Here is a 27,486-nt window from a genome sequence, read left to right as displayed (position 1 = left end):
GTTGCTCGGCCTTTGACAGATCTTCTAAAGAAGAACACGCCATTCTCATGGGGCCCGGAGCAGGCTCACGCGTTCGCCTCTCTCATCGGGTTTCTGACCACCCCTCCCATACTTGCCCACTTTGATCCATCTGCACCGACTGAAGTCTACACTGACGCAAGCGGCCATGGCATCGGCGCTGTTCTCGCCCAACAACAGAATGGTACCGAGTGCGTGATAGCTTACGCCAGCCGCCTGCTGTCTCCTGCCGAGAGAAATTACTCCATTACCGAGCGGGAGTGCTTGGCTTTAAGTTTGGGCTGTCGCCAAGTTCAGGCCATATTTGTACGGCTGCACGTACGTTCGTTACAGACCACCACGCACTCTGCTGGCTGTCTTCCCTCCAGGACCCACAGGACGGCTTGGTCGCTGGGCTTTGCGGCTCTAGGAATTTTCATTTATTGTCAATTGCAAGTCTGGACGCCTCCAGAAGGACGCTGACTGTCTCTCTCGTCACCCCGTGGATACTCCCGATCCCGCTGCGCATGATCCGGTGACCTGCGTGACGGCTTTTACTGACATGACCGACATGCACGCTGAACAACAACGCGACGAATCCTTACAGTCCATCATCGCCGGAGTGAAATCTGGCAGCACTGACGGCCCGTGCCGCATGTTCGTGCTGCCTGACGGCATCCTCTACCGCCGCAATATCAATCCTGACGGCCCTGAGTTGCTCCTTGTGCTTCCTCGCCATCTGCGATCCGTCGCTCTCGAACAATTTCCCGATGCTCCGACGGCGGGATACCTTGGAGTTTTGTGTACATACGACCACGTACGACGTCGGTTCTTCTAGCCGGGTCTCTACCGCTCTGTGCGTCGTTACGCCGCAACTTGCGCATTGTGTCAGGGCCGGAAGAAACCTACCCTGCCACCTGTCGGACGACTCCATCCAATTGAAGTTCCATCTGAACCTTTCTTTCGCGAGATATTGACCTGCTTGGCCCTTTTCCGACGACGACTAGGTGGAATAAGTGGATCGCATCGCTACTGATTACGCGACATGCTACGCGATCACAAAGGAGTTTCCAACTAGTTGCGCAACAGACATCGCCGATTTTCTCCTCTGCGACGTCATTCTCGACCACGGTGCACCTCGACAGTTACTTACAGACCACGGCCGCTCGTTCTTGTCTCGAGTTGTCGACGACCTCCTCCGCTTTTGTGCCACTAAGCACAAGCTGCCGGCCGCCTACCACCCACAAACGAACGGTCTTACGGACCGTCTCAACCGAACATTCACAGAGATCCTGTCGATGTACGTCTCCAACGACCACCGCGACTGGGACGTGACGCTCGCTGGCTAACGTCACATTCGCGTATAACTCGTCCCGGCATGATACCGCAACATATTCACCCTTTTATCTTTCGTATGGTCGCGACCCCACGTTGTCGTTTGACACCATCCTACCTTCTGTGCCATGTGTTGCAAATGAGTACGCTCGTGAAGCCATCGATCGCGTTCACATGGCGCGTCAAGTCGCCCGATCTCGTTTGCTAGCCTCGCAGCATGTACAAAAAGAGCGTTATGACCAGTGCCATCGCGATGTTAAGTTCGCCCCAGGTGCTTGGGAGCTCCTTTGGTCACCATGTCGTCGGGTCGGCCTCTCCCAGAAGCTTTTCTCTCGCTACACAGGACCTTATGAAGTCCTACTTCAAGTCAACGACGTCAATTACGAGATTTCGCTGTTGCAGTTTGATCCATCCTCAAGTCCGACGCCTGTTGACGTCATGCACGTTTCGCGGCTGAAGCCATACTTCGCTCGGAATTCTTCGCTTACCACGCGCCGAGACGGCGCTTCAGCACCCGGGGGTCCTGTTACGGAAAGATAAAAGAAGAGGAAGGAAGAAGATCGCGAGACGCTGGCTGCTGCGTGTTGTTGCTGGTCGGCCATTTTTAACTAAGCTGGCTCTGCTTGTGTATATATTGTAAATACAGTCTTTCTATACTCCCAACATTCCCGTAACAATATGATTCACATATACTCGCCTTCTGTGAGTGTGGGTGTTTAGCGTAATCGGTAAGACACTCTGCTTCTGCGCGTGTGGTCGTAGGTTTGAAACTCACCACCACCAACGTTTTTCTCTTCTAATTTGTTTCGTTTTATACATTATTTTCTTTATGGCGATTCGTCTTATACGTGACAGAGGGACGGACGAGTTTCCTCGTTTCGAATTACTTGTGCGCTGCGTACTGGAGTATAGGATAAAGATTTATTTTAAAGCTTATATTCGTGCCTGCACATCAGATTGTCAACAGTAACAAGCTTCGCGCCTTCTAGGGCAATAGTAGCCTATAAACGTGCATTGCACATTCAGCAACGCCAAAGAGGTTTTCATTTGGCGCAGGAACTCCCCGCCTGCCAACCATAAACGCACAAAACAAACTGATAACCAAACAAAGCCTGACGGTAAACTGCGCCTTGCCACAGCGTCACAGAACTGCAAAGAACGGGCCATGCACACAGCGGCCAGTAGCCATCAAGTCCAAGCGCTGCGGCTACGTATACGCGCCGGCTAACGCCGGTCTTCCATCACCGGACTGGGCTAACAATAATAAATAAAATTAAATTCTGAGCTCTCACGCGCCAAAATCAGGATCTGATTTAGGAGGCACGCTGTAGTGGGGGACTCCGGATAAATTTTGACCACATAAAATTATTTGACACGCACCCAGTGCACTGTACACGATCATTTTTCCATTTTGCCCCCATCCAAATGGGGTCGCTCCGGGCGGGAGTCGAACCGGCCACCTTGCGAGTAGTAGTGCAACGCCACAGCCACTTAGTCAGTTGCGACAGGCGGATAAATCATTTTTTTTCTTTTTTTTAGATCCATTGCACCAAACTGGATTAGGTTTGTTACAATCAAAATAAAAAAAATAAAATATATTCAGGGAAAACAGGGAGAAGCCGGGAGATGGAAATTCAAGACGATTTGCAAAACGAGGACAAGGCGGGAACAAGGCTTCTGCTTTCACCTTATTCTCGTTTTGCTCAAAAAAGATATTAAGAAACACAAGTCTACCGACTGTAGGGACTAGATGCTTGATTCAGGTTATAAATTTTACCAACATTTTTGAAAATCGCTCCAGCTATTTGTCCACTTTCGATAATTGACTGCAACAATAGTTTACAATACTGCAACATGTTTTTTTCTTCTTCGTTTCTCTTTTGTTTTTTAAGGCCTGTCGATTTGGAGAATATATGTAAAATCTACGAGACATTACATGAAAATTCTGCTTGCTACAGTCGATAGAATTCCCTCCTTCTTCCTTAAATGCAACACATTTCATGACATTGGCTCAGCGCTTGCTTATGGTGTATCCACACGACGGACGGCTCCGCGCTAATCTGTGCCGCGGACGCTTATTCCGCCGCCCGTCCGGCTGCGAAGCGCATCCAGACGACGGACGGACTGAGTAGACGACCGCGCCGGAAAAATAAAGATGGCGGCTACGCCCGAAGCGACTGCCGTCCGCCTCGAACCTGTCAAGTCGTCGTCGTACACTGTGTGGCCCGTAACTTTCAAACTGAGGATTGTATTTGGTTTAAATTTGTGTCCAGAAGCTTCGACAGCAATGTATTCGTGATGAGTGGACACAGTTTCCGAAAGCGATACTCAGATTCTCGGCGTGTAGGCTTAGAGTGGCTGTATTGGCTGAACATGGCCTCGAAGATGTTGCGGCGGCCCGGGCGGATCTCAGTGGCCGTAAGTTAATATAATTGCTTGTTTTTACTCACTCTAGATGGCGTCATCGGTGTAACAAAGACTTTGTCATAGGTGTTTTCACTCTGAATGAAAATGGAGATCGAAAGGAAACGACGGTTGGCCGCAATGGCTGTTGTTTTGTCTGAATTGGACACGAATGGTGTCAGCAGCAATGAAGCTGTTTCAGAAAGATCCCAAAGCCGCGGTTGCTGCCAGACTGTAGAGCATGCTAGGCTAAATCCGCAGCATTCGACCCCCAAAATCCGGATGCGAAAAATAGCTCGGCATTTTCCGTCCGTGGGGGTCGCGGACGACGCGCGGACGGCACAAATCCGTGACGCGTAGTCACGTGATGCGCAGTCCGTCGCGAAAATGACGGATTTCGTCCGTCGTGTGGATCCACCATTAAGAAGAGACATTGTGCGTTTCACATGTACGAGTATTTGAATTGGAATTCACCCCAAGGCAAAGCTTCCCCTTAACGTAAGACCTACAGCTCCGCTCACAAGAGGCCAGGCGAAAGCAGAGGGACTGCTCAGCTGCACGGGCATAGGAAACATCAAGCTATGGTGGGGGAGTCTGATCAAAACATATAGAACAGGGAAGAGGCGTGTTGATGCGCACTCAAATGTGTTTGCCTACGATATTTTTCTGTGCAACCTAAGTGTACCAAGCCATATGTCAGAACAAGTTCCGGCAGGATAAGTGCAAGGTGTGTGTGTGGGGGGGGGGGGGGGGGGGGGGGAGCGGGGAGTAGGAGACGACGATTACATAGCTGTGGACAGTCATTCCGACCGGACAGAAAAGTAACACATGTAGTGGCACTACAGAGGCAGACCAAGAGTCCATTCAGCCTTGACGCCCGCCTTCGTTCGGTGGTCTGCTTCACCCAGGTGCTACATATGATGGCGCGTGTTGCGGTAAATGCATTCCAGGCCGGCGGGGCGCCCCGACACGAAATTGGCGCGAGCTGTCGGCGCTCCGGTCGCGCGCGCCGAGACACTTCTACGCGACGGCACCAGCGGGCGCCGCGGGCAGCAAGCTGGAGAGCGAGGGGGGCGGGATGAGCGACGCCCCCGGCGCACGTGACGGGGCGGGACTGACGACCGGCCGGCAACGCCGCACTCTCGGCACGCACGTGGGCGCAGCGAAAGCGCGCCAGGATTCAACTCGCGCGCGGCGCCCGGGTTCAGCGCCCACGTGTGGAGCGGACTGCGGGCCTCGCCGCGCTGGGCTGGGCTGCCCTCGCGCCACGAGCGCTACAGCTTCGGAAATATGCCGCGGTGAAAGTGGCGCGTACGGTTCGGTGAACCCCAACAATGGCTGAACACAGGCAACCGAAACGCAAAAGCATGGCCGAGCTTTGGAAGCCAAAGATTTGGCTTCCAAAGATTTGGAAGCCAAGCGCTGACAGTGCAGGTCTTTTATATATAGCGCTACCATTTGGTGGATTCTTCAGTTGAATTTTGCATCGCATTTACGCGGTGTGTCAATGAAAAGCGCCCGCTCCTGGCCACAATTTTCTTTTCTTTACGTCTTTCTTTTTTTTTTCCTACCTTCTGAGTGAGTTTTGAACAGTACAGAGGTTGAAAATATCTCCAACCATGGAGAATCGTAACCAGCGTCTCCATGAAAATTGCTTCTCCGCTCGTCCGTCCCTTCGCGCCCTGAAACGTGGCACTTTGTCACGCAACCCACGCACCCGCCAGACTCGGGTGGCAGCGAGAGTGCTTATGAACGCGCCCACAACAAGCAGGTACTTCACTGCAGATAACTCGGTGTAAAAATACAACGATGCTCCAGAGGTATGGAGATAGAAGCTGCTGGCTTGATACGGGGTCCACATAGTGCAAGGGCCTGCGGCAGGCCTCGGCTCTACACTGTCACTATTACAGTGCGGAATTTTTCACAAAGAGAACTGAAAGTTCAGGAGGTTTAATTTTTCACTCCCCCCCCCCCCCCCCCCTTTTTTTTTCCACAGAGAGCAGAGACCCTTGAGAGTAATCGGCCCATCCTCCTTGCGCACGCACATCGCGAATATATGGCTGTCGCCAAGAGCTGCGTGAAGCTGCTGCCGCACAAATACCAAACAAGTTCGTTTTGCCTACATATCATATCCGTGAACAAAAACGATAACAATCCAAAATGTCGCAACCATGCCTGACCCGAATCGCTGCATCGTGCATATCTCCGCTCGCTCGTGTGTATACACATTGGGCGTTGCAATATTCATTGCGCACAATTCAAAGTACACAGCGCGCCGATTCATGCACCGGCTGCAAATTATCCAGGCGATCGAGCGGGAGATATACCGCATGTGTGAGACAGCACTAATTTTTCACCTACCTGCTCTTCTCTCTCTCTCTCTTGTGCTGATAGTGGTTTAATGACAAAACTTCAATTCTAATCTCCAATTCAAATTACATCTTTCCCTTCGAGGCTAGTCTTATTGCTTTCGCGACGGGATAGGAGCGGAACCTGTTTTCTTCCGGTGTATCACATACAGGAGCGTGTACGGAGACTTGCTCGCCAATCTCTCTAGACAACATTAATCAACGGGGACAACGAATAACGCAAAGAAAAAAACAAATAAAGAGGGCTAAGCGCGCTGTGACACGCGAGCTTCTTCTGCAGCAGCCTGCAGTACGCAGGGACGTTCATGCACAACGTAACGCGTCGAACAGGTTGTGCGCGAAACGCACCATGGCGCGTATATATCCGCATGCTCGACCTGCTTTGCCGTTCGCGATAGTGAGCATGGGCGTGCTCGGTGCCACATCACCGAAGTTGCCTTGAATGCCCCGTTAGACACCTGTTATGCACAGCCGCATTGCGGTGATTAATAGACTGCGAAAACGCCTATGCGAAATCGACATTCAGAGTTCTGCGCAGGCTCTCCAGTCTTCCTATCAGCAGTGAATGGTGACGCAGAGAGAGAGAGGTTCCCGTGGCGGTTCCATATCAGTTACGCTTTTCCAGTGTATACCCGCGATTCAGTCGTGCACCATGATCGACAAGACATGCATTTTGAAAGGGAAAAAAATGGCAGAGGCTTAGCTTGGCTAAGCCTAGTGGATTGCGAAAGCAATCTTCTGTTCAGGTTGTAGAGTTCCATACTGCTCATCGAACGTGTAGATGCAGTCTCGTCGCCATTTAAAGCATCCATAAGGCTTGCTGTCGAACGATCAGGTGTCGCCAAAGTCGCGTCAGCATTGAGAGCATGCGTGATACTTGTAGATGCACCCAGATCAAGAGATGTTGAACGCATTCGCCTGGCTGCATAATATGCACGCCGTTTAGCTAAACGTTGTTCCCGCTCTTCATCCGTTTCTTCCGCACGCCGCCGCTTCTTAGCTGCAGCACATCGTTGCAGCTTCACCTTATACACATCATCCGACATACCGTGGAGGATTCGCTGGGACGACTGCGAGGAGCCGAGTTGGGGGGCCGCTTTTCCACAGCTGGCATGACGTCACGTAGAGCGAGCGCCTCCCCCACGGCAGCGGCGCGTAGAGGATTCGCTGGGACGATCGCGACGAGCCGAGTTGGGGGGGGGGGGGGGGGCGCTTTTCCACAGCTGGTATGACGTCACACATAGGTCACGCTAAAGGTCAATGGTGGATTCTCCGGGACGACGGCCAAGTGCGGAAACCTCGAGCAGTATTGCTTTCGCAATAAAATTGTCGTCAACCTGACGGGATGAAGCAACAAAGGAAACCCGCGCGGGTTTCTCAGAAGGCTCTGTAGGTGAAGAAAAAAAATCGTCCCGGGTTCGTTCTCCCTACCAGGATGAGTTTTCTTCAACTACGACATTCACAGATAAGTCCAGACGGGCTTACTTCAGTAGCTTCGTGCGCCTCTCATGTGGCTGGCAATTTTTAATGCGAAGCATTCTCCGAGTGCAACCCCTACTCAAATGGGCGCGCGGTGTATCTCGCCGTGGAAGTGGGCAGATTCCGGCGATAGTGCAGTCTAAAATTATGTGTCACAGGCGCTACTGAGTATGTGTCATTGGGGCGACTGCATGGGTATGTGCACAGCGGCCAGCACACTGCAGCATATAATCTTTACATAACTGTATACACATCATTTACATTATTCATACAACCGTTGTCTACATATCACGAATGTTTCGCATTACGCAGGCGTCAACTACAGTTGACGTCGCCAAAATTTTCACTCTCATGAAACTTCCTCCGCCTTGCAAATTTACCGCAGAACTGAATTGCCAAAACATGTATATTTTGACTGAATTACCCGCTGAATCACACGCGTAACGAATCGACTGTGACGCGACGTGAGCACTCATTTATGTTCACGGCCGGAGCGAGTTTCAGTGGTATCGGAACTGCAAACTTAACTACATGGAATGGCCACAAAGAGCACCCCATCACTCCCCCTCACTTTTGGCTACGCTCATTTTACATTTGCAGGACCATTCTCAGATGCTCCAACAAGGAGCCTTGCACCTCTACAGCGAAGACAGAGCGCGGTGTAGCTTACGCTTATAAGTTTCTTAATTCCACGGGTAGAACGGGATACAATTACCAGTAGCTTATCAACTTATAACTCGAGGGGTTTCTTTGCTCTTACATCAAGTGAAACGTCATTACACCGCTTCTAACCAACTTCGTCCCCATAGACACGGAATAGCAACTGATACCATGCAGAGCGCCAGCAGCACCCACGTGTGCGCAAAGCACTGGCAGCTTCCACTGCTTTTCTTCGTTTCCTGCTCCCTCCTCCCCTCCTTTCTTTCAAAGTGCTTCGCACATTGGCGCGGCACCTTCGCCACTTCGAGCCTTGTAGCTAAGTCATTGAGTCGACAAAACTCAAGGACGCAAACTCAATCCTTGTATAGATCGGCTCTGACGGCGGCGTTTTTGATGGAGGGCAATACGCAGACACGGCCTTATATACAAGTTGTGATTTCGGTGCTCGGTAAGGAGCCTCGGGCAAGCTAAGCGCAACATCACTCACAGCCATAGTGTTGCTTAGGGGCGTTAAACGCCCTATAACCGCGAGAAAGCACTAAACATTTCGAAGTCACTTCCAGCGATCTCTCGAACGCATTAACGAGGACCTTTTTTAGTCCCTTTGAACAGTAAGATAATAGTGAAAATGGCGCACTGTACGGTTGCGAAACCATCCTTGGCGATTTTCCTATTTTATCCGGCGCCTCTTGCGTGCGCACGAGGCGCCGGATACAGCGCATTCATACCGCGCATTGCTCACCCGCAGCGCCGGCACATGTGAATGGTAACGTCAACGGAGCTCTGATATCGGTAACTGTACTAAGGTGCCCGTATTTTTAAATGTCTTGTTACCTATCGCCACGCTATCATGGTTCTAAAAAACTACTACTCAGCTCTCTTATCGCGTGTACAGCTGCAGCTCTAATTGTCGGCAGTAAAAGAATAAATGCAGTTCATATTACCCCGTCGCCGAACTTTCATCATTCGCAAAGGATCTAAGGTCCCTACTTGCTTGTGTAATTGCTCCTTGTCTTATTTAATGCGAAATGACCAGTCGAGGAATTTGGAGATCACCTATGTCCTCATTCTGCGTGCGTAAGCAAAATGGAAGTCGCGGTGATGCTATTTCTGTGGAGCTAGTCACCTGGGGACCGAATCTCGGTACTGTCGCCCCCAATTTGCTTGATTATGACGTCGATAGGTGTGACGGATTTTGAAACGGTCTCAAAGGTAGCCCCTTGAGGAGTGGGCGGGGGTTAAAAAAGAATTTGGATGCGCTAGCGCTGCTATGATGATACGCACTGCTATGATGACGGCTACTATTATGATAAGCCCAGAGCCTACTACGTAGATACAACAATCCCAACATCAAGGCAACACGTTCTGTAGTGCGTTAAAAACCAGGACGGGCGATATGCACAATCACAACGTGCATAAAACCGCGCAAAAAGACTGTATTCTGGACAGTTCTTCCTTTAAAAGACAGAAAGTCAGACTCGACTCTCGCCACCAAAGAGAGAGAGAGAGAGAGAGAGAGATGAAGAAGCGAAATTAAAATTAAATTATGGGGTTTTACGAGCCAAAACTACTTTCTGATTATGAGGCACGCCGTAGTGGGGGACTCCGGAAATTTCGACCACCTGGGGTTCTTTAACGTGCACCTAAATTTAAGTACACGGGTGTTTTCGCATTTCGCCCCCATCGAAATGCGGCCGCCGTGGCCGGGATTCGATCCCGCGACCTCGTGCTCAGCAGCCTAACACCATAGCCACTGAGCAACCACGGCGGGTAAAATGAAGAAGCGAGTCTCGCAACCTGAGCGCGCGTGTATTTTCATTCTGATAGTCCGGTAAACTCGCTCGATCTCCTTGTCTTGCCATTGGGAACTGAGTAGAGGTGCCAAGCGCCTCACTTCCTCGTTTTTCTTTTTTTCTTAAAAAGAGAAAAAGAAAGAAGGGGCCCTTCTCACGTTCTCATATGTTAATTATGCGCACTACGGTCAGAAGGCCCAACATCTTCTGCCGGGAATGTGTAACGCGAACCTATACTCAGGTCAAATGAAAAAAGAATAAAAATAAAGAGAAGGCACAGCCCGTGCAGCCTCGCACGACAAAGCAAATGAAGAGAACAGGGGGCGCTGAATGCGGCGACAGTTGTTCCTCGTGCGTCAAATCGCAGGGCTCGCGCTGTTCGAGGTACGACCGAGCCTCGCTCGGAGTCCAGTGCTCACGGCGGCGCTTCCTCGCGCAGCCACGGCGGGGGCGCGGACGTGAGGCGCATCACAGAGAGGGCCACCGCGCTCACAGGAAGCAAAAGCGCGCACGACGCCAGGTGGCACGTCTCCATGGCGTTATGGACCGACTGCGTCGCGGGGACGGGGGTCGTTTACGGACAGATACGCAGCCACAACAGCTGCCTGCTGCCACCACCGCGAAGACCAGCGCGCGCGTCTTCATTTATCCTCTTCGCGCAGAGCGAAACGCGACAGAAGAACCGCCAGCGCCGAAGCTTCCTGTATATGCGCGCGACGCAAAACGCGCTCCAGAAGATACGTCGGCCAGTTGTTTCCCAGCGAGCCGCGTCCGCTTTAATCAGCAGTCATTCCTCGTTCGGCGATTTCGTCCAACGTATACACGCGCGGCGAGCGAATGAATACGCACGAGGAGTAACGAGCGGCAAAAAGAAGCAAAGAAAAAAGCACGGAGGGAACATGAATATGGTCGAAGCCCGGTTGAGTGCCGGTTTAACGAAATACAACGTCGGCTGCGGGAGCAAGTGGAAACACGACAGTTTCCCTTCGGACAAGCCTTGTCCCGCTGCAGCTTAGGTCGATGCCGCCAGACCGCTGATAAGACGACCTCGCAATAGGAAGCGCCCCACCGACCGGTTAACTAGACAGGCAGAGCGTCTTGTAGGCGTTCTTCATTTTCTTTCCTTTTATCCGCTCCTGTGGGAATCAAGACGGCAGTATCGGCGAAAGGCTGTGAGTATAAGTATATATATTCTACAGGCACGCTGATTCGCAAGTATATCAGACGCAGAACGTTTTCGTTGCTTCGAACGTTCGGTTTCGGCTCACCGGAAACTAACGTAGTAGGATCTCGATGATGGAGGCTTCTTGAGACCCACTAAAATAATCGTACTATCCATACAAATCACACAGCCATAACGCCAAAGCGAATGTAAGACATTCTTGTTTATCTATGGCGATTCCTTTCGGATGAAGAAATCATTCTTGGCTTTCTGGATCACTCTTCCTTCAACATAGCCAAGGAAACCATTTTGAAATGCGTAATACTTCACTCTCTTTGTCTATAACCTTCGTTTCCAGTGCTCACGTGCGACGTGCAGTGTGCACTTTTCAAGTGCGCAGGTATATGTGCTAAGATCACGGAAGACGAAGAATTCAAACTCTTGTTTAGAACTGAGGTTGAACAGCGCGAAAAAAACAAGAACACGAGGAAACAAATACCACAGACAAGCGCTGACTGCCAATTGGAAGTTTATTTGAAATTCTCCAGCCATTTTATACCTTTTTGCAGCATAGGCATGCGTACACCAGTCGCAAAAACATCTGCAAATCAGCAACATCATAATCTTTCATCCACAGACAAGTCGGCGCTTGTCTGTGGTATTTGTTTCCTCGTGTTCTTGTTCTTTCGCGCTGTTCAACCTCAGTTCTACATATGAACCGAATAGCCCTCATCAAGACCTTACTACTCAAACTCCTGCTTCGTATCTCTGTGCGCCGCAGCTGGGCACCCATGACCGGGAGAGGTCTTGCGCGGCGGCTAAGAAATTCGTATCACACATCACAGTCCGGAAGAGCCCCGTTCTAGTCATCCTGAAACAGCACATTGTACTTAATGGATTCTGGCTGGGACTTTCAAGAATTCGAATGACGCCCAAATTCGGAGCAACCGTGGCCGTGTCACCGATAGTTGAGTGTAACACAGTCACTTCTGTGCCTGGTTGCGTGTGGAAGAGCGCGAACCAAACGACCAGGTGGCGTGTCTTCAAGCGGCGCAGTACACAGTATTTAGACGAACCAGCTGCCGCCCTAGCTGCCCCTTTCTCGAAGCCACTATGCTATTTTTTTTTTCAGTATATGTAGAGCTGCCGGTTGGGACTTAAACTTTCCATCTCTCTCAAACATCCACATGCAGTGACTCACTCCCTCTTCGAGAGAGTCATGCGAGGAAAGTATGGTTTCGCAACTGCGTGTCATATTTCAAGTGGCAACTTAGAATATTCCCACAAACAAGGGGACCAGATCAACTTCTGCTTCGTCTGATACCGGCGAAAAGGTTAAAAACATTCCTCGGAAGTATTTTCAATTACATCTCTTCGTTCGTCAGCTGTGTCGATCTGGCCAGTATTCTAGTAGAATACTACTCCCCAGCTCACAGCGCCGAAAGGATTCGCATGGTTTCTCCCTTCTGGCGCTTCAATATCACCGGACAAGGAGCCCTCTAGGATCTCATGTTCCCTTCGGGCCCACGGGCACCGCGCAGTAGAGCATAACAGGCGCTCCTCGACTCCGCCGAGAAAGCCCATGTTTCCGTCTAAGTCTAGGACCATAAGGAGCCTATACCCACATTAAAGGACAGCGCTCGATGAACGTTCACTCATCCTGTCCGTGTTTTACCCCCGCCATCGAGCCCCACATCCAACTCATTCCCCCGGGAGCGCGGTTGAGGATTCCGCCATTGTACGAGACAGTTACTGCGGTTTTCCTCTAACGACAGCCGCTTTTTCTTCTTCTTCCACCCCTTTTTATATTGGGCCGCTGTTTTTTATGAGATTTCCCGTCGCCCATTCTACAGCTCGTCTTGGCGTTAAAATTTCCCATAAGACCGTGCTGCCCACTCTTCTTGGGCAGAGCTCGTATGCTCATTCCACCAGAAAAATCCTACTGCACCATCGACAGGAAAAGTTCGGAGTCATGAGGCGCATATCGTTGCATGTTGAAAGCTACGCCTCCACCTACCCCCTTCACACACGCACCATGTATACAGCACGTAAAGACTGTAATGTACCCTGACCGTAGAAGCGTGCCTAACCGGCCAAAATTAATCCGGAGCCCTCCACTACGGCGCCTCTCATAACACTGATGTTGATTTCGGACACGCAATACCAGGTGGCGGTATTACGTGTGTAACAAGATATATGTTCAGCTGTTGTCAACTAAAGATGCTAAACAAAAAAGCTAGTTATTCTCAACTATTTGACATTGCGTTCTAGCCGAAAATGTTAAAAATATGATAACATTGCAACCTTCTTTGTCCAAGATGACAGAGACTCCAACTCTCTCATATATGCATACTTCATTTTTCTGTGTATTTTTTTAGCGTGCTATACGGTGTCTACCGCTGCACAGGAGTTGGCCACGCTGAAAGCGACGCGTGTACAGCCCCATTAGCGTGCCTTCACTGAACAGATGGTGGTGGCAGCGAATACACACAATGCCGCCAATGTATATTGCTTAGCTTCACATTCTTAGTTAGTCTCACTCACCGTAAGAAACAAAATTTGTCTGCGAAAAGCTACCAATTGCCTCAGTTGCTCATAGCTCTCTCTATCTGTTCCGAACTTTATACTTGGAGAGTAGCTTGAAAGACCCATAATTGATGATGTGGATATTGGGTTAGTAAACACAATTACACGGTTCGTCCTGTGGTCCGCTTACGTGTGATGGCAGTCTTAATGAGCTATTATTAGACCTACAATTTCCGTCAAGATGCCGAGTTCATAGTGCTGAGCTTTCTTTTTTTTTCCTGGATATATTGCCTCTGTAGCCAGAGCTTTTTTTCCTGCATATACTGTCTCTGTAGCCAGCGGGTCGGACAAATACCGTATAGGGAACACTCTGTATTAGTGCGAAACAAATATGTGCTCACCGTGTCGATTGACGTCCTTGAGTTGACGGCGATAAAAAGCGACCCGTGAATCACGGAGAATAAGTTCTAGAAGGCACTTTCTTCACGAAGGCCTATATATATATATATATATATATTCTCCCGCCGTTCAACGTTGTAGCGATCTCGCTGTGTGCATGTCGCTGTGCGACTCGACGATTATGTTATGAAAAATTACGCAGTGTACAAGCTCTTAGTACATGCGCTACTTGTTTTTGCGCAGTATATCTCCTCGTTTTCGCAACAAGTCTAACGGCCTAGTTACTGCAACGACCGTTACTGTAGCTGGATGCAGGTTTCTTACAACCTACAGCAACATATGTGAAGGTAGATTTAAAGCTTTTATTAATAAATACTTTGACGTTTCCTTTTAGGAGTGTTCTCCTCGTACAGGTTAGCCAACAGGAACAATATCTGGTTGACTTCTATGCATTTCTACAACTTTTTTATTTCTCGATTTCGCTATTGAGGAGCAGACGTATAAGTATAAAACAAACAACGGCACAAAGCAGCCTTCTACAGGCACTGGAACTTGTATGTATGTGCCGGCGTTAAAGGCGCTCTTTATAGTGGTCCGTATACATTCAGTGCTTCCACGACGCCACCAATGACACATTTTCTTATAAACATCACATTCATGTTACTTCCGCGAAAAATGGATTTATTTTTGACCTTGCGGCTTACTAAAACTCTTCCTATGAAAACAATGGGCACGCAAGTTGCAAAATGCACGATGCAGTGCACCACTATTTCCTGCCAACATTGTATTCATAGAAAAGCCACCCCACGGTTGTCCGCGTTACGTTACAGTAGAGTACCCCGTGTACCTTCCCGCACATAAGAGGCAAGCGTTTTGCGGTCGTAATGCCTATGCTGTTGGTTTTTGGCCAGCATTCCTTTTCTTACTCACGCTGCCCACCGGTTTGCCATACGCGCCGACGAGTACGTACATAAAAGAGAGGCGCGGATGTTTTTCCGCGTAAGGTATATTTACGGGCCCGCCGGAAGGTGCTTGCCGGCATGCACCAATCGGAAGGTCGCGACTCCGGAGACTTCATCGATGCCAGCGATGCAAACGCGAACGACCGGCCAACTATTGTGGCGAAGCGCGACAGTGTCGCGGCGTGTCACTGACAGACAATTTTGTCGTACTAGACCACGAGTTGTAGAAGCGTGACGGAATTTAGTGCCGACGACGCCGACAAAACCAGTCGGCCGAGCGTCGCTCGACCGGTCTTCGTGCATGCGATCTGACTGCCGCTCAACCAAAACATCACACCGATAACGCGATTGCGGCAACGTTGGGTTTCTGTGGCTTCTATGCACGCGATATTTGGCACTGCTCAAGAGAAACGGAAACGTGCTTTCAAAGTTCAAATGCACAAACTTCAGCAATCGCCAGCCACCCACACCAATTTTGAGCCGTTGTTTGCGTTCAGAGGAGGGTATGTCACCACAGCCGCCGATTTGGTAACCACGCTACTGGCGTATCTGAGCGAAAGGTTAAGCAATTTGAAATCAACTATACCCTTCCCATTGCACGCTGTCCACATGAAGCGGGAAGCGCCGGCACAGTGTTGTGCCAACATCGGAATGCGTCACCGTTCTCGAAGGCTGCCTGCCACACTCTTCGGCGCTCCTCTGAGTGACATGTGACCGTATTTATTTATGTACTTATTTTTAAGTACTTATTTATTTATTTGTTTGTTCATTTATGTTTTCAAAATACCCTTAAAGGCCCTCCAGAAGAGGGTAGTACAAGGGGGGGGGGGGGCACACAAGCATATTACTGTCATAACAAATTGAGAAAAACGCAACAAACCCGACAAAATAGGCGACAAAATACGCAGACACAACTATCTGCAGTAAAATCAACATTCAGATAAAACCAAATTAGCACAAAATTATAAGAAATTTGAAAATTGAAACACCTAGCTACAATTCAGAATACATAAAAGGCACCCAAAAGAGGATAAATGGAGAACAAAATCGGACGGATAGCAAAGGTAACACAGAAACACAATATAGAATATGACTAATAAAAAAGGTAGCGCTTCATATTGCACAGAGACGTCACATTCTGACATAGGAAAGCAGCATTTGTTGAAATTCTTCAGGGTGTACCTCAGTAGCAATGTCTGATGGTAGGTTATTCCAGTCAAGTATGGTTCTGGGTATAAATGATTGCGCGTAAAGAGCTGAGTGACGCATTGTGTCGTTTGACTTTGAAAGGGTGATCTTAACGAGGGAAAATGACAGAGGGTGACTGAAACAAGTCATCATGCAAACGCTCGTGATCATAAAGTTTATGAAAGAGTGATAGGCGCGCGTGTTTCCGTCGTAGTGATAGGAGATGCAATCCGGCACGATTTTTTAAAGCTGTAGCACTACGGGGAATAGTTCTAAAGGATAAGACGAGCAGCACGGCTTTGCAAGGATTCAAGGTTACGTACGATGTAGTCCTGGTTCGGATCCCAGATGGCACATGCATATTCAATTTTAGGTATGATTAATATGGCGTGGCAATAATAAATCATGTGGTAATGTGGCATAGATGAGCATTTGTGCCCTCTGTCATACTTACACAGCATTTAATTCCCGAGACCCATTGTTTGCGCCTGGTGCCAAGCGAGCAACAAATGGCGAACCCATCGATACAGCTGCGTAAACAAGCGTCGTGCTCACCTATGCGAAGCGTCAGTACTGACATCTGAGATTACGAGAGAAAACTACAAGCTTTATAAATTAGAGATCATGCGTGCGTAGTTTTATCGAGTAATACTGCATCGAACGTGTAAATTGTAAGATTGTGAAGATTGAACCAGGCAGTAATAGCGCGAATTATACGGTCTCCCGGTCGCCAGTTTCGAAATGTTCGCGGTCATTAATACTGGCAGGTCTGTGAGTGCATGATGAGACGGTACTCATATGCGCAGATCAGAGTGTTTTTATATGTTTTGACAATTTATGTCCGTGCTGAGCGGCTTCCGCTTCAGTCGAGCGCACATATCACGATTACATCTACAGCGAACTTTCGGCTCTCCTACGAACAGTTTCTCTACACCCAAAATATTTCGCAAGGCGTCTATGAGACAAATGTCCACTTATAACGACCTGGCGCTCTGCTCAGTTCGCTTACAGCGAACGGAATAAACCATAGCACAACAGCGTCAACACGAGTCGAGGGAGGGGAGGAGGCTGCACGGCGCCTCACTTCGTGGCTCGCGAATGCGCTGCCGCATTCGTGGCGTCACACAGGCAATCACGGCCGTGCGGCCTCGTTCAAGCATTTTGTTCAAGCATCTTGCATATGCAAGGGGCTTGACCTAATGCCACGTCCGCAGCTCGTCAAACTTGGAGAGCGTCATTATTTGGACGCCATTACTGAACTAAACATCGGCCACCAATTTCTGCGAGTGTGGCGCAGTGCACGTCGATTGTTACAGCGGCTCTCCTGCGCATTCTACTGTTCTTTATCGGTAGTTTGGAGGGAACGCCCACTTATAACGAACTCCTAATATAGCGAACACATGATATAGCGTACAACGAAGGTGTATGTTATATCCAGGCTCGAATGTATCTTGAAGCGGACGATGAGCGGGCGCGTGGTGTGCCGATGTAAACAAATGCGCCGCTATAATGCTCGGGCTGGCAGCGGCGCTCCTCCGGGGAAACTGCGCGCTCCATAACTTGGTATAAAAAAATGTAGAAAGCTCCGCTCTCAGATATCTTATACCGAGTATGGAAAATGCATTTTTGAGAAAAAGTAACACATAACCTAGCGAGCGCCACGTATGGAAATTGTAGCGAGAGTAAGTTTCACGGCAGCCGTGTCGGCGCGGGGATACGCCCGTATTTGTAGCGTGACAACGAAATCGTCCGACTGCCGAAATCGTCTGCATACTGTTGGAGTCGGCGCAGTGTGACAGGGACGACATGACAACGCAGGTCGCGGTTGCTAACAGCAGGCGCGACAAAATTCGACGGTGCACGCACGTCAGCGCCGGCAAACGCGTGCGCTGGCGCCTGCTGACGTGCGCCACTCGTTCGGGCTTTACATTGGACGTAGATTTACCTACAAAAATTAGAGGGAACTCTGGCGACAGCTTCTGCGGGGGCTGCAAGTATACGACGGTACTGCAAGCATGGGAACGACGAGCAGTACGTGTACCCGGACTATAGTATAGTGCTATCGGCAAAGAGAGGCAACTTCTCAATGAATTCTCGCTGCCACCAGCAGAGAGCTGAAGCGCTCGCGACCAAGCAATAAAGTTTGCCTTTTGCGAATGATTTCGACAGACATACGCCGACAAAGAAGTTGCCGTAAACATAACAGCCGTTCTTACTATCGATACCTGAGCGAGAGTGCAAAAGGAAAACAATATCGAGAAGGCGCTGTCCAGCCAATCCGAATCCTGTATGACGAAAACTTAGATAGCAGAATTAAGCAGCGAAGGCAACAAAGCCCAATACTGGGAAAAAAAGCAAACTGTAATATTGGTAAATAGAGCGTACCGCTTGTCCATTTTTCTGGCACTTTTCTGGAACCGAAAGCGGCCCTTATTCATGTGACAAGCGAGCTGTAACGCAAATGTCATTAAGTGAACAAAGCATAGGAGACCAGGGTCGAATGCACAAAGCTTTTCGTTCGTGAGTATTGTTCCCCACCTACCGACGTGTTCAGTAATAACACGTGCAACGTTCCGATTGGCTGACGTCTGCTCTTACAAACAGTTATAGCGCACGAACGTTTATGTGAATACAGGCATCGACGCTTTATTATTGGTCTTATTGGTCTCCTTAATACACCCAAAACCCTATCAGTACATTTATTTAATTTGTTGCGCGTTTTCACCATTACGGGCTTTCAACATATTCGTAATTCATTACTGAAATTCCCGTATTCCATTCGTCTGAATATAGTATCCCATTTTGTTATACTGAGGCTGACGATCTTATGCGATAGATGTTGCGTCATTTTCACCTTTCCTTTGGTCTAATGAGAAAAGCTAATCAGTATTCGAAACAACCATATGCATAATAATCTACAGCAAATATGTGGCTCGCATAGCCCGCAGTGTCTCCATTTTCGTGAATTCGCAAATAAATATCGCGCAGCCAGCCTCCTTCTTTTCATGCCCTTATTTTCATTTAATGGGAGTAAAAATATTATCGGGATTTTTTTTTACTTCTTTCGTTCCATTTATACGGCATTGTAGGCAGTTTTATAAACATTGCCAGAACATGAGCTATTAATTTGACTCATATGCCCTGAAAACAAGGACGATGCATTTGTATGCCCAACCGCTGTTGTGCCTTTCCGGAGAAACGTTTCCACTGATCATTCAAAACTGGCAAGGCTATAGTGCGAAATTGTTTCAGAATTTATTTAGTCAAAAAGCAATTAACTTGCGCAGAAAAAAAAAAATGTTTTGAGAATCTTTTCACACTACCTTCGACGCGAAGTATTCTTCTTTTCCTTATGTAGCAATGCCACTTGCACTACTTTCATGAGCGGATGGATAATTAAGAAAGAAAAGGTATCCAGAAGACATTGTTCGAGCTGACCTAAACAGCAACTTGCCCGCCTCTATTAATAAAGCGAATAACTTTCTTCGGCTCATAAGACCACTTTTCTTTCCTTGTATCTAATCGTTTTCGTGAGCCGATCTCGAAGGCAGTGCCATCTAACACGGCGTCTCAAAGTGCTAGCTGCCACGAGGGAAGAACGCGAGAAAGTGGCCAGACGTTTCAAGGAGCTACATTGACATGACAGAAGCATGTGTGGGGTCGTGGCCTAATGGTTAGAACATTGGGCTCCTGTGCTGGAAGACAGAGGTTCGATCCCACCACCGGTCAGGCATTTCTTTACAACACTGTACGCGTACTTCACCCACTTTGGAGGTATCTAACAGAAAACTCAAGCTATGTATCGCGAGCGCGTAGCAGTGTGCACGAAATCGCGAGTTTATAAGGGATTCGAGGTATGACACTATAATAAGGCGAATCGATTGTTGGAAGCGCTCGGCTATTTGCTTACATTGACAAAGGCTTCAGTACAGTTCCCTTTTCCGCAAAGATTTGATACGCATGCGCTGGCATATATAAACAGCAATGTTTCTCTGGAATGGTGTTGGGGGCCGTATAATTACGTAGTAGGAAGAAATTTTAACTAGATGCATACATATTGAAAATTCTTTCGGAGACCCCCACTACGGCGTGCGTCTAGTCATGTTGTGGTTTTGGCACGTAAAACCAAAGCCTCTAATTCTAAATACATATTGAAACACTTCAGACGAACGGCAATGCAATTCGGCGTTTTAATAGACGCCGCGAAATCAAAGCTGCGCATGTGTTCTCCATTTCACGCAGTGTTGCGATAAAATCTGAATACAAGAAACATAGGGGACAGTTATCGCGTAAAACATCGTGTTTTACGCGAGAACTGTTTGTAAGAGATGTCAGCCACTCTTTATATCGGGAAGCGAAAGCGGCCGGCCAATAGCAAATAGCCCTCACAAACAAAAAGCTTTGGAAATACGGCTCCATAACTTTATTAGAAATTCGCCTTGAGATGTCAGTGTACAAGCGACACTAATTCAGGATGTCGTAGAAAAATTCGTGCTTCATGGACACCCTTTTACCAAGGACAGAACCAATTTCACTAGCACTCATTTCTCGCTGCACTATTGATAAATGCTGTCCCAGTGCAGTGCGTCAATCCACTTCTTATCCTACTTAAACATGAGAATAGTTGAAAAAAAAAAGACGCCGTGGAACACTCTGCAGTCGGTGTGTACGCAGATGCAACCGCTCAGCAAACTCGGTTACTCAACCCCGAAACGAATACCGACAGTATCTTCTGCATGGCTCCCTCAACACCTTATTATATATATATATATATATATATATATATATATATAAGTTTGAGAATTAATATCTCGAAACTGGCATCGTCCTGAGAACTCGTTCCAAGTGAATTCCGTCTTGCGAATTCCAAGGATAGAATTTGTGAATTGCAATGTTAGCCATAAGGTCATTAGTTAAATAGATAATTATTGAATGTTTGTTAATTAGTCGGTTTTGCATTTCAATTTTTTTTTTGTGCAAGTAGTGTCCGCCGCTTCGAGTAGACCCCCTCATGAACTAGAATTGAGCTATCTGCCACATGCAACCTTTAAAAAGTTTTGAAAGTGTTCGCTGAAACACCCTGTATATGTATTACACAGGCCTCTACATTTTAGAGGGGCACTAAAGAGAAACACTTAACAAATTTAGACTGAGAAAGTACACATCGCAACTATTTTCGTTAATTTCTCGGTAAAAGGTTGATTATTACAGGAGAAAATTAAGGTCAAAGTTTCATTTCTTTTTAAATTTCTCGCCGAAACTCTCCCACCAAGATTTCAGTGTGACGTCACGGATTTCAAACTAATTTCTCCCCACTGGGCCATTGTGGCTCAATGAAAGTTATTGAATCTTACTAAGTTCAGTTCTTGGCTCTTTTAGAATACAGTGCAGTACATCTTTAGCGACAACAATTTAACTGGGTCCGAGTAGACGTTGTCAAAATCCATGACGTCACGGGGAGCTGGCGTTTCTTCTCGCAATTAAGTTATCTCTCTCTTCTTTTTTTTGTTTGGTACCGCAGAAAGTAAACGTATTAATACAGCTCGACTTATTTTTTTTCTCTTTCGTGTGCCTCTAAGGCACGTAAAACGCGGGGAATGCGGGAGATGGGAATCAAAGACGATGAGCGAATCTAGAACAAGATAAAAGCAGGGGCTAACGTTTCGACAAGTGGACTTGTCTTTTTCAATAACAATATAAGGAAAAGCTCGAATTGTTTGTGAGACTAAATGCCAACCAATCCTGATGCTGGGCATATTAGCGAAGGCGGCTGGCCAAGGGCAAAGAGCACATGCGAACGAAAAGCTTTGTGAACTCGATCCCTGGGGCCGAATTCACAGAGCTTTTCGCCTCTGCCACTGGCTGACCGCCTTCGCTAAGAGTATGTCTAGCATCAGGATTGGCTGGCATTTTCTCTTACGAAAAATTTTTTCGCAAGAACTTTTATCGTGAACACGTTCACGGGGCCCTGGGCCCGTATTCAACGAGCAGTTCTTACGGAGCGGTTCGTAAGAACAGGCGCATGACCAATCGTGAATGCGAAGGCGGCCGGCCAATGAAAAACGTTTCTAATATACAACGAACGAAAAGGTTTGCGAATTCGACCTTCGAGGTAGAGTTGCATCTGCGCTTTCGACCTCTGGGGCCGAATCAACGAAGCCTTTCGTTCGCAAGAACTATTTGTCACTGGCCGGCCGCTCTTTGACCACACGTTCGCTGTCGTTGAGTGACCGATGCTTGTTCTTACGAACTGTATAATACGAACTGATTTTGTGAATACGAGCTGTCTTGAGCGTCGCTCGTCCGGGGGACTCTCCACGTGCCTCTTCGTTTTGCCGTCGTTTAGATGCGCGCCAACATCGCGCCCTCTTCTCCGTCGCCCCGTTCTGCCGGCTGCCCCGGCTATGCGAAAAAATCGGAACGATTTCCGAGCGATTCCCGCTCGAAAGCCGCGACTCGGAATCCCTGGCAGGCAAGGGCATAAACAGCGCGCCCGCGTGCTACCCTGGGCGCCTTTCGCCACGCTGTAGCACTCGCCGCCAGACAGTCGCCAACGGACTGGCGGCACGGAGAACAGGTTTCCTCGCGCGTATCGCCGCTTGACCAAACTTCCGGTAGCATGCTGTGATATACGGCGGATCACACTACGCACGCTAAACACACGCCGCCGCACGAGGACGCACTGGAAGGGACACCACAAACACGGAGAGGGAAACCCTTTGCGTACGCGCAGAAGCCGAGAAGGATAAGAAAAACAGAAGAAAGTAACGAGAAAGGAACGGCCATCCCTACCCTACAGCTCTTGGCGCATTCTTTTGTAGGTATAGGCAGAGAACACGAGTGTGTGCACCGAAGGTGGAGGTGGAAGAGAAAGAGAAACACACACACACACACACGAAAAAAAGAAGAAGAAGGAGAAGAAGAAGAAGAGAGAAAAGATGGAAATAATGGCGGCAAAGGTCGTGCGAAGAGTACGGTCAGCATAACCATAACGACAGAACAACAACAACAACTATATGGACAAACGTAACACATGTGCGTTGACCAATGCATGCTCAGACAGAAGCGTAAACATCTAGCTGGACGGCGAACAGATGTTCTCTCTTAAATGCGGCATCAGCCAGCATTCAGACGTCAAAAATGACTTGACACTGCGTACGCCGAATTGACGGCTGAAAAAAGGGGGGGAGCAATATGTGCGGCTTCGGGAAAATATTTCAGGCGAGGCAGAATAGAGTACGCTGCGCATGGTATTGCTTGGATTTAAGAAAGCAGACAGATATGTTGCATGGCAGATGACGAAGGCGTGTACAGGTCATCTCACGGCTCCAGCAGTTCGTTATTCCCGGACGCGCGAATATAAGGATGGATTGACGAGATGTTGCTCCTCTCACGGCCCGACGTTTCAGCAACTAAATTTACTGTGAAATATAAGTTAGTAAAGTTTGTCATGACGCGGTAATACTGGGTCACTCATGCCGTTACTATGCACACTTGAGGAGATCGCCAGGCGCTTAGCATGCACCATTTGCGAGAACGTGCGCCACGCAGTTTCTCGAACCTTCTCTTCCACTGCAGAACAAACATATTGCCCCATCTCGCTGTTTAATTTTTTCGTGTCTTGGCTCACAAGGACGTGCAAAACCGTGTACTGAGCTACTACGACTATATGCTATATGCTCCTTATCTTAGTGCAAAGCTGTGCTCAAGTGCAATAGCGAAAGTTTGTGCCGTAACACCGACTGTTCGGACAACATCGTTTAAACTAATCTACATGCGTTACCGTCTTCGCAAATGACAGAAACGTGGAGAGATGCGAGCTCACCAATACTGTTATCTATATGAAGGCATGTTCACAACGCCTAACAGCCGACGTCCGTGGTCCACGTGTCGAACGCTCTTCGCATTCTCGATTTGATTAGGAGTAGGGGTGTTCGAATAGCAAACTTTTCGAATTGAATGGGAATATTTGAGAAAAACGAGCTTCGAGTATCGAATCAAATATCGAACATACTCAATTTATTTAAAAAAAGTGAAATAAATGTTTCGTGGAGTCTGCTCTGCAACAAAAGGCTTGTTTGCATTATTTTGATGCATATGTAATGCTATCAAAAACTGGATATCGGGTCTACTGAGAAGCTTGTAAATGGTAAACAAAGTACGATCGTATATCTGGTGCATTACTATAGTAACAGTAACGAAGAAGAAAGAAAAAATGGAACAGCACCCACCAGGAGCATGTAGTAAGATTGTAGTGTTTATTGACGGTGCTAAGAGCAATACTACAGCACCGCGCATCGTTTTGAAAGAATCCAAACATGGTGATTTCGGCCAAATAATAAATTGCTTTGTCGAAATAGAGACAGATAATTTGCAGGCTGCCCCAAGACGAGACATGCTTACTCAGCGGCTGCTAACTATTATGTATGAGTGGCCTCCTTATGTACTTGTGTATGTTCAGGCACTGGATCGTCTGCGCGACAGCCGCTGTTCTCTTGCACCAGAAGCATTCAGAGGAGTCAATTTTCATCAGTGTTTGCCCCTCAATTGCAAGGCTGTTGATGATCCACACAGCGTCCAAACGAAACAAATATTCGACCCCTTCGAACAGTGAATTATTCAGTCGAATGCGAATCGAATAGGAAAGACTACTTGATTCGCATTAGAAATTTCGAATATTCGCACACCCCTACTTACAAGTAAACGGATCGCTGCAACATTTTCGAAAGAGTGTAGCGGCCTCCAGAAAAAGTTGCATCCTCCTCTAATCGTTTACCAACTCCTGAATTCGGCGTTTTCCCTGCCAGTACTGATCTGAGCAATCCGATACGCAAAACTCAAAATTGCATTCAAGTAGCCTCACCAACTCGCAACCTATGCCGAACGTAAAGGCGATTCTCAAGGCGAAATATTCAACGGGAAAGTTACTTAGTGCATATTCACCCGTCACGTTTGAATCCACAAGTCACGAGTAATAACCGCTTGTAAACGAATTCGGCGTGCCCTTTCATATTGCTCGCTGGTGCGCGCTTCGTTTCTAACATTTCGCCCGATGGGACAGCGCTGAGTCAGCGATTTGACGAATACAGAAAATGCTCGCGTCGCCTACATTTCAGGTCATCGCGATAGCAGATATTACTTTAGCACCACTGCGCACAAGAAGTCAGTTTCTCTCTTCAAAACGCTTCAAAATCTCCGCGCAAGCGTTACCTCATTTTTAGTCAAGCAGACCTGCGCTCGAGAAGAAATGCGCAGCTCGAGTTATGCTACAAGCGTGAGTTTTATATATATGTAGAAGTGTTGCCGCACCTCCTGGGACGTTGTGTCGGTATCGAATAAAGCGGATCCAGTCCTACACATCGCTCATTTGTACCGGCGCGGTCGGCACGGCGCAGAGGCACTCGCTCGGTTGTGAAATACATCGAGTTCGATATGCTCGCGGGTTGAAGATCGCGATGCAATACTTCGTAGTTGGGCGGATGATTTCGGCCGCACTAGTTAGGGCGCAGCCGGCACATGCACCGTATAGTTACGAAGGTGTGTCATGCGAAGAGTCTACATCCCCTTCTGCCACAGGAACGCTACGTGATACGGTGCTACCAGTGAAGTTTAGAACTGTTGAAGACGGCGTCAGTGGCAAAGGCAAGAGACTCCTAAGCAAGATCGTGCGGGCGGTAGGATAAAACTGTCTTGTAATCTGGTCTAAGAGGTGTCTCGTGACGTGGATGATTAAGTGATGTGGAGAAAGATAAAAAACCCCGTAAGTTTCACACTAAACCGAGAATAAGATTTATTCCGCTCCTAAAACTAAGGTGTTGGTAGACTGTAAGCTTCCAAGGCGCTGTGCAACAGGCGTCCACTATTGATATCTGGGCTAATTCATTACGGGTATGTTCCTGAAGAAAACTAATACCGTCGGCAGGACAGAAGAGCAACTACACCAGCGGCATTTATGTCGTCATCATTAAATGGTAGATCGATTGCAGACATATGTGTGAGCGCTGCAGTATCATAATTAATAAACGGCAGATATTGTCACGTATGTTCGCAATAATAGGGGGAAAAACATTAGAAATACGATATCATAGTAAACCACTGAATATTGCACGAACGAATAAAGAACTATAGCACACTCTGATCAGAACATCGTTACCGAAACTACTAACGAGTGTCTACATATTCCGTTCGTTTCTTATGGAGCACCGGCAACACAACCAGCAAATGAGTAAGCGAACGGACGCAGAACATAGCATAAAAAGAAAAAAAAAAAAAGACAGAAAGAACAGACCAGAGCGCACTCACAGCGGGGAGTGAGAGCAAAGCTAAGCGCTCAACGCACGAGCTCAACGGAGGAGACAGGTTGTAAACATACGCGACAGTTCTGCTACCACGACTGAACACATGCCGTCTGGTCGGAGAAGTCGCCGAACCGCAGCGGCGGCCGCAGAGCCGTGGAAACGTGCGTACAGCGGCGACACATTGACAGTGCGTGGAACCCCCGAGCATGTTGTCAACGTGCACGACGCGTCGTTCGGGCCCCCGGTGTGTGTCACGCTCATTGAGGCGCGCGCGCGCGCTCCGAGCACGCGGGAGCGCGCGCGGCCCGGCGGCCGGAGCCGGAGCGCGGCCAGGGCAGACGCCGCGCGAGGCTCGGACCGCGGGAACGCGCACGCTAGTCGCTCTCGGAGTCAAGACCGTAGGCTTAGGGGTAGCCGCTGTCGGAGGCATGCACTCACATTGCATCCGCTGAGGCCGGTGCTGCTTCCGGCGAGGCATGCCTGGGGCGTCGCCAGGGCGGCCGCCGTGCTGCTGTGGGGGGGCGAGCGTGCTCAGGGCCCGCGCCGGCCGAGCCTCGCCGGAGGGGTTCTGCCGGCCGCCCAGCGCGCCATGCCTCTCGCGGCCGCTGCCGCTCGACCGCCGAGCATCACGGGAAAGTCATTCGGCTCCCGGCTCGTGCCGCCGCCGCTGCGGCATCTCTTGGCCGCCGCCGAAGGCGCGCCCCGCCGAGGAGCCGCTGGCGCGGGCTGCCGCGATTCGAGCGGCTACCGCGGGGAAGCGCCACGCACGCCGCCGTCGTTCCGCCGTCGGAGCGAACCGCGGGTGATTTGCGTCGGAGCTGCTGGCCGCGTAGCAGCGGGGTACGGTGGTACTCCAGTGGCGCGGAGACTTCGAAATACCCCTGAAAGTGACATACTTGGGAGCGCGACTGACCC

At 48.8% G+C, this 27,486-nt stretch overlaps 1 protein-coding gene across 1 annotated transcript in view; it reads right to left on the bottom strand.

Annotated features, from left to right (window-relative positions):
- The window catches only part of LOC126544888 (protein tiptop-like), a 468,690-nt gene extending 441,478 nt beyond the window's left edge, over window positions 1-27,212 (bottom strand). The window contains exon 1 of the mRNA XM_072286468.1: window positions 27,010-27,212. Coding sequence (XP_072142569.1) covers window positions 27,010-27,049 — 40 coding nt within the window. The 5' untranslated portion in view covers window positions 27,050-27,212. The remainder of the gene's footprint in view (window positions 1-27,009) is intronic.
- Between the last annotated feature and the right edge of the window lie 274 nt (window positions 27,213-27,486).

This window comes from Dermacentor andersoni, chromosome 1 (assembly GCF_023375885.2).
Source record: "Dermacentor andersoni chromosome 1, qqDerAnde1_hic_scaffold, whole genome shotgun sequence".
NCBI classification, from domain to species: domain Eukaryota; kingdom Metazoa; phylum Arthropoda; class Arachnida; order Ixodida; family Ixodidae; genus Dermacentor; species Dermacentor andersoni.
The sequence above is the reverse complement of the archived record's forward strand: the minus strand, read 5'-3'. Positions and strand labels throughout refer to the sequence as shown.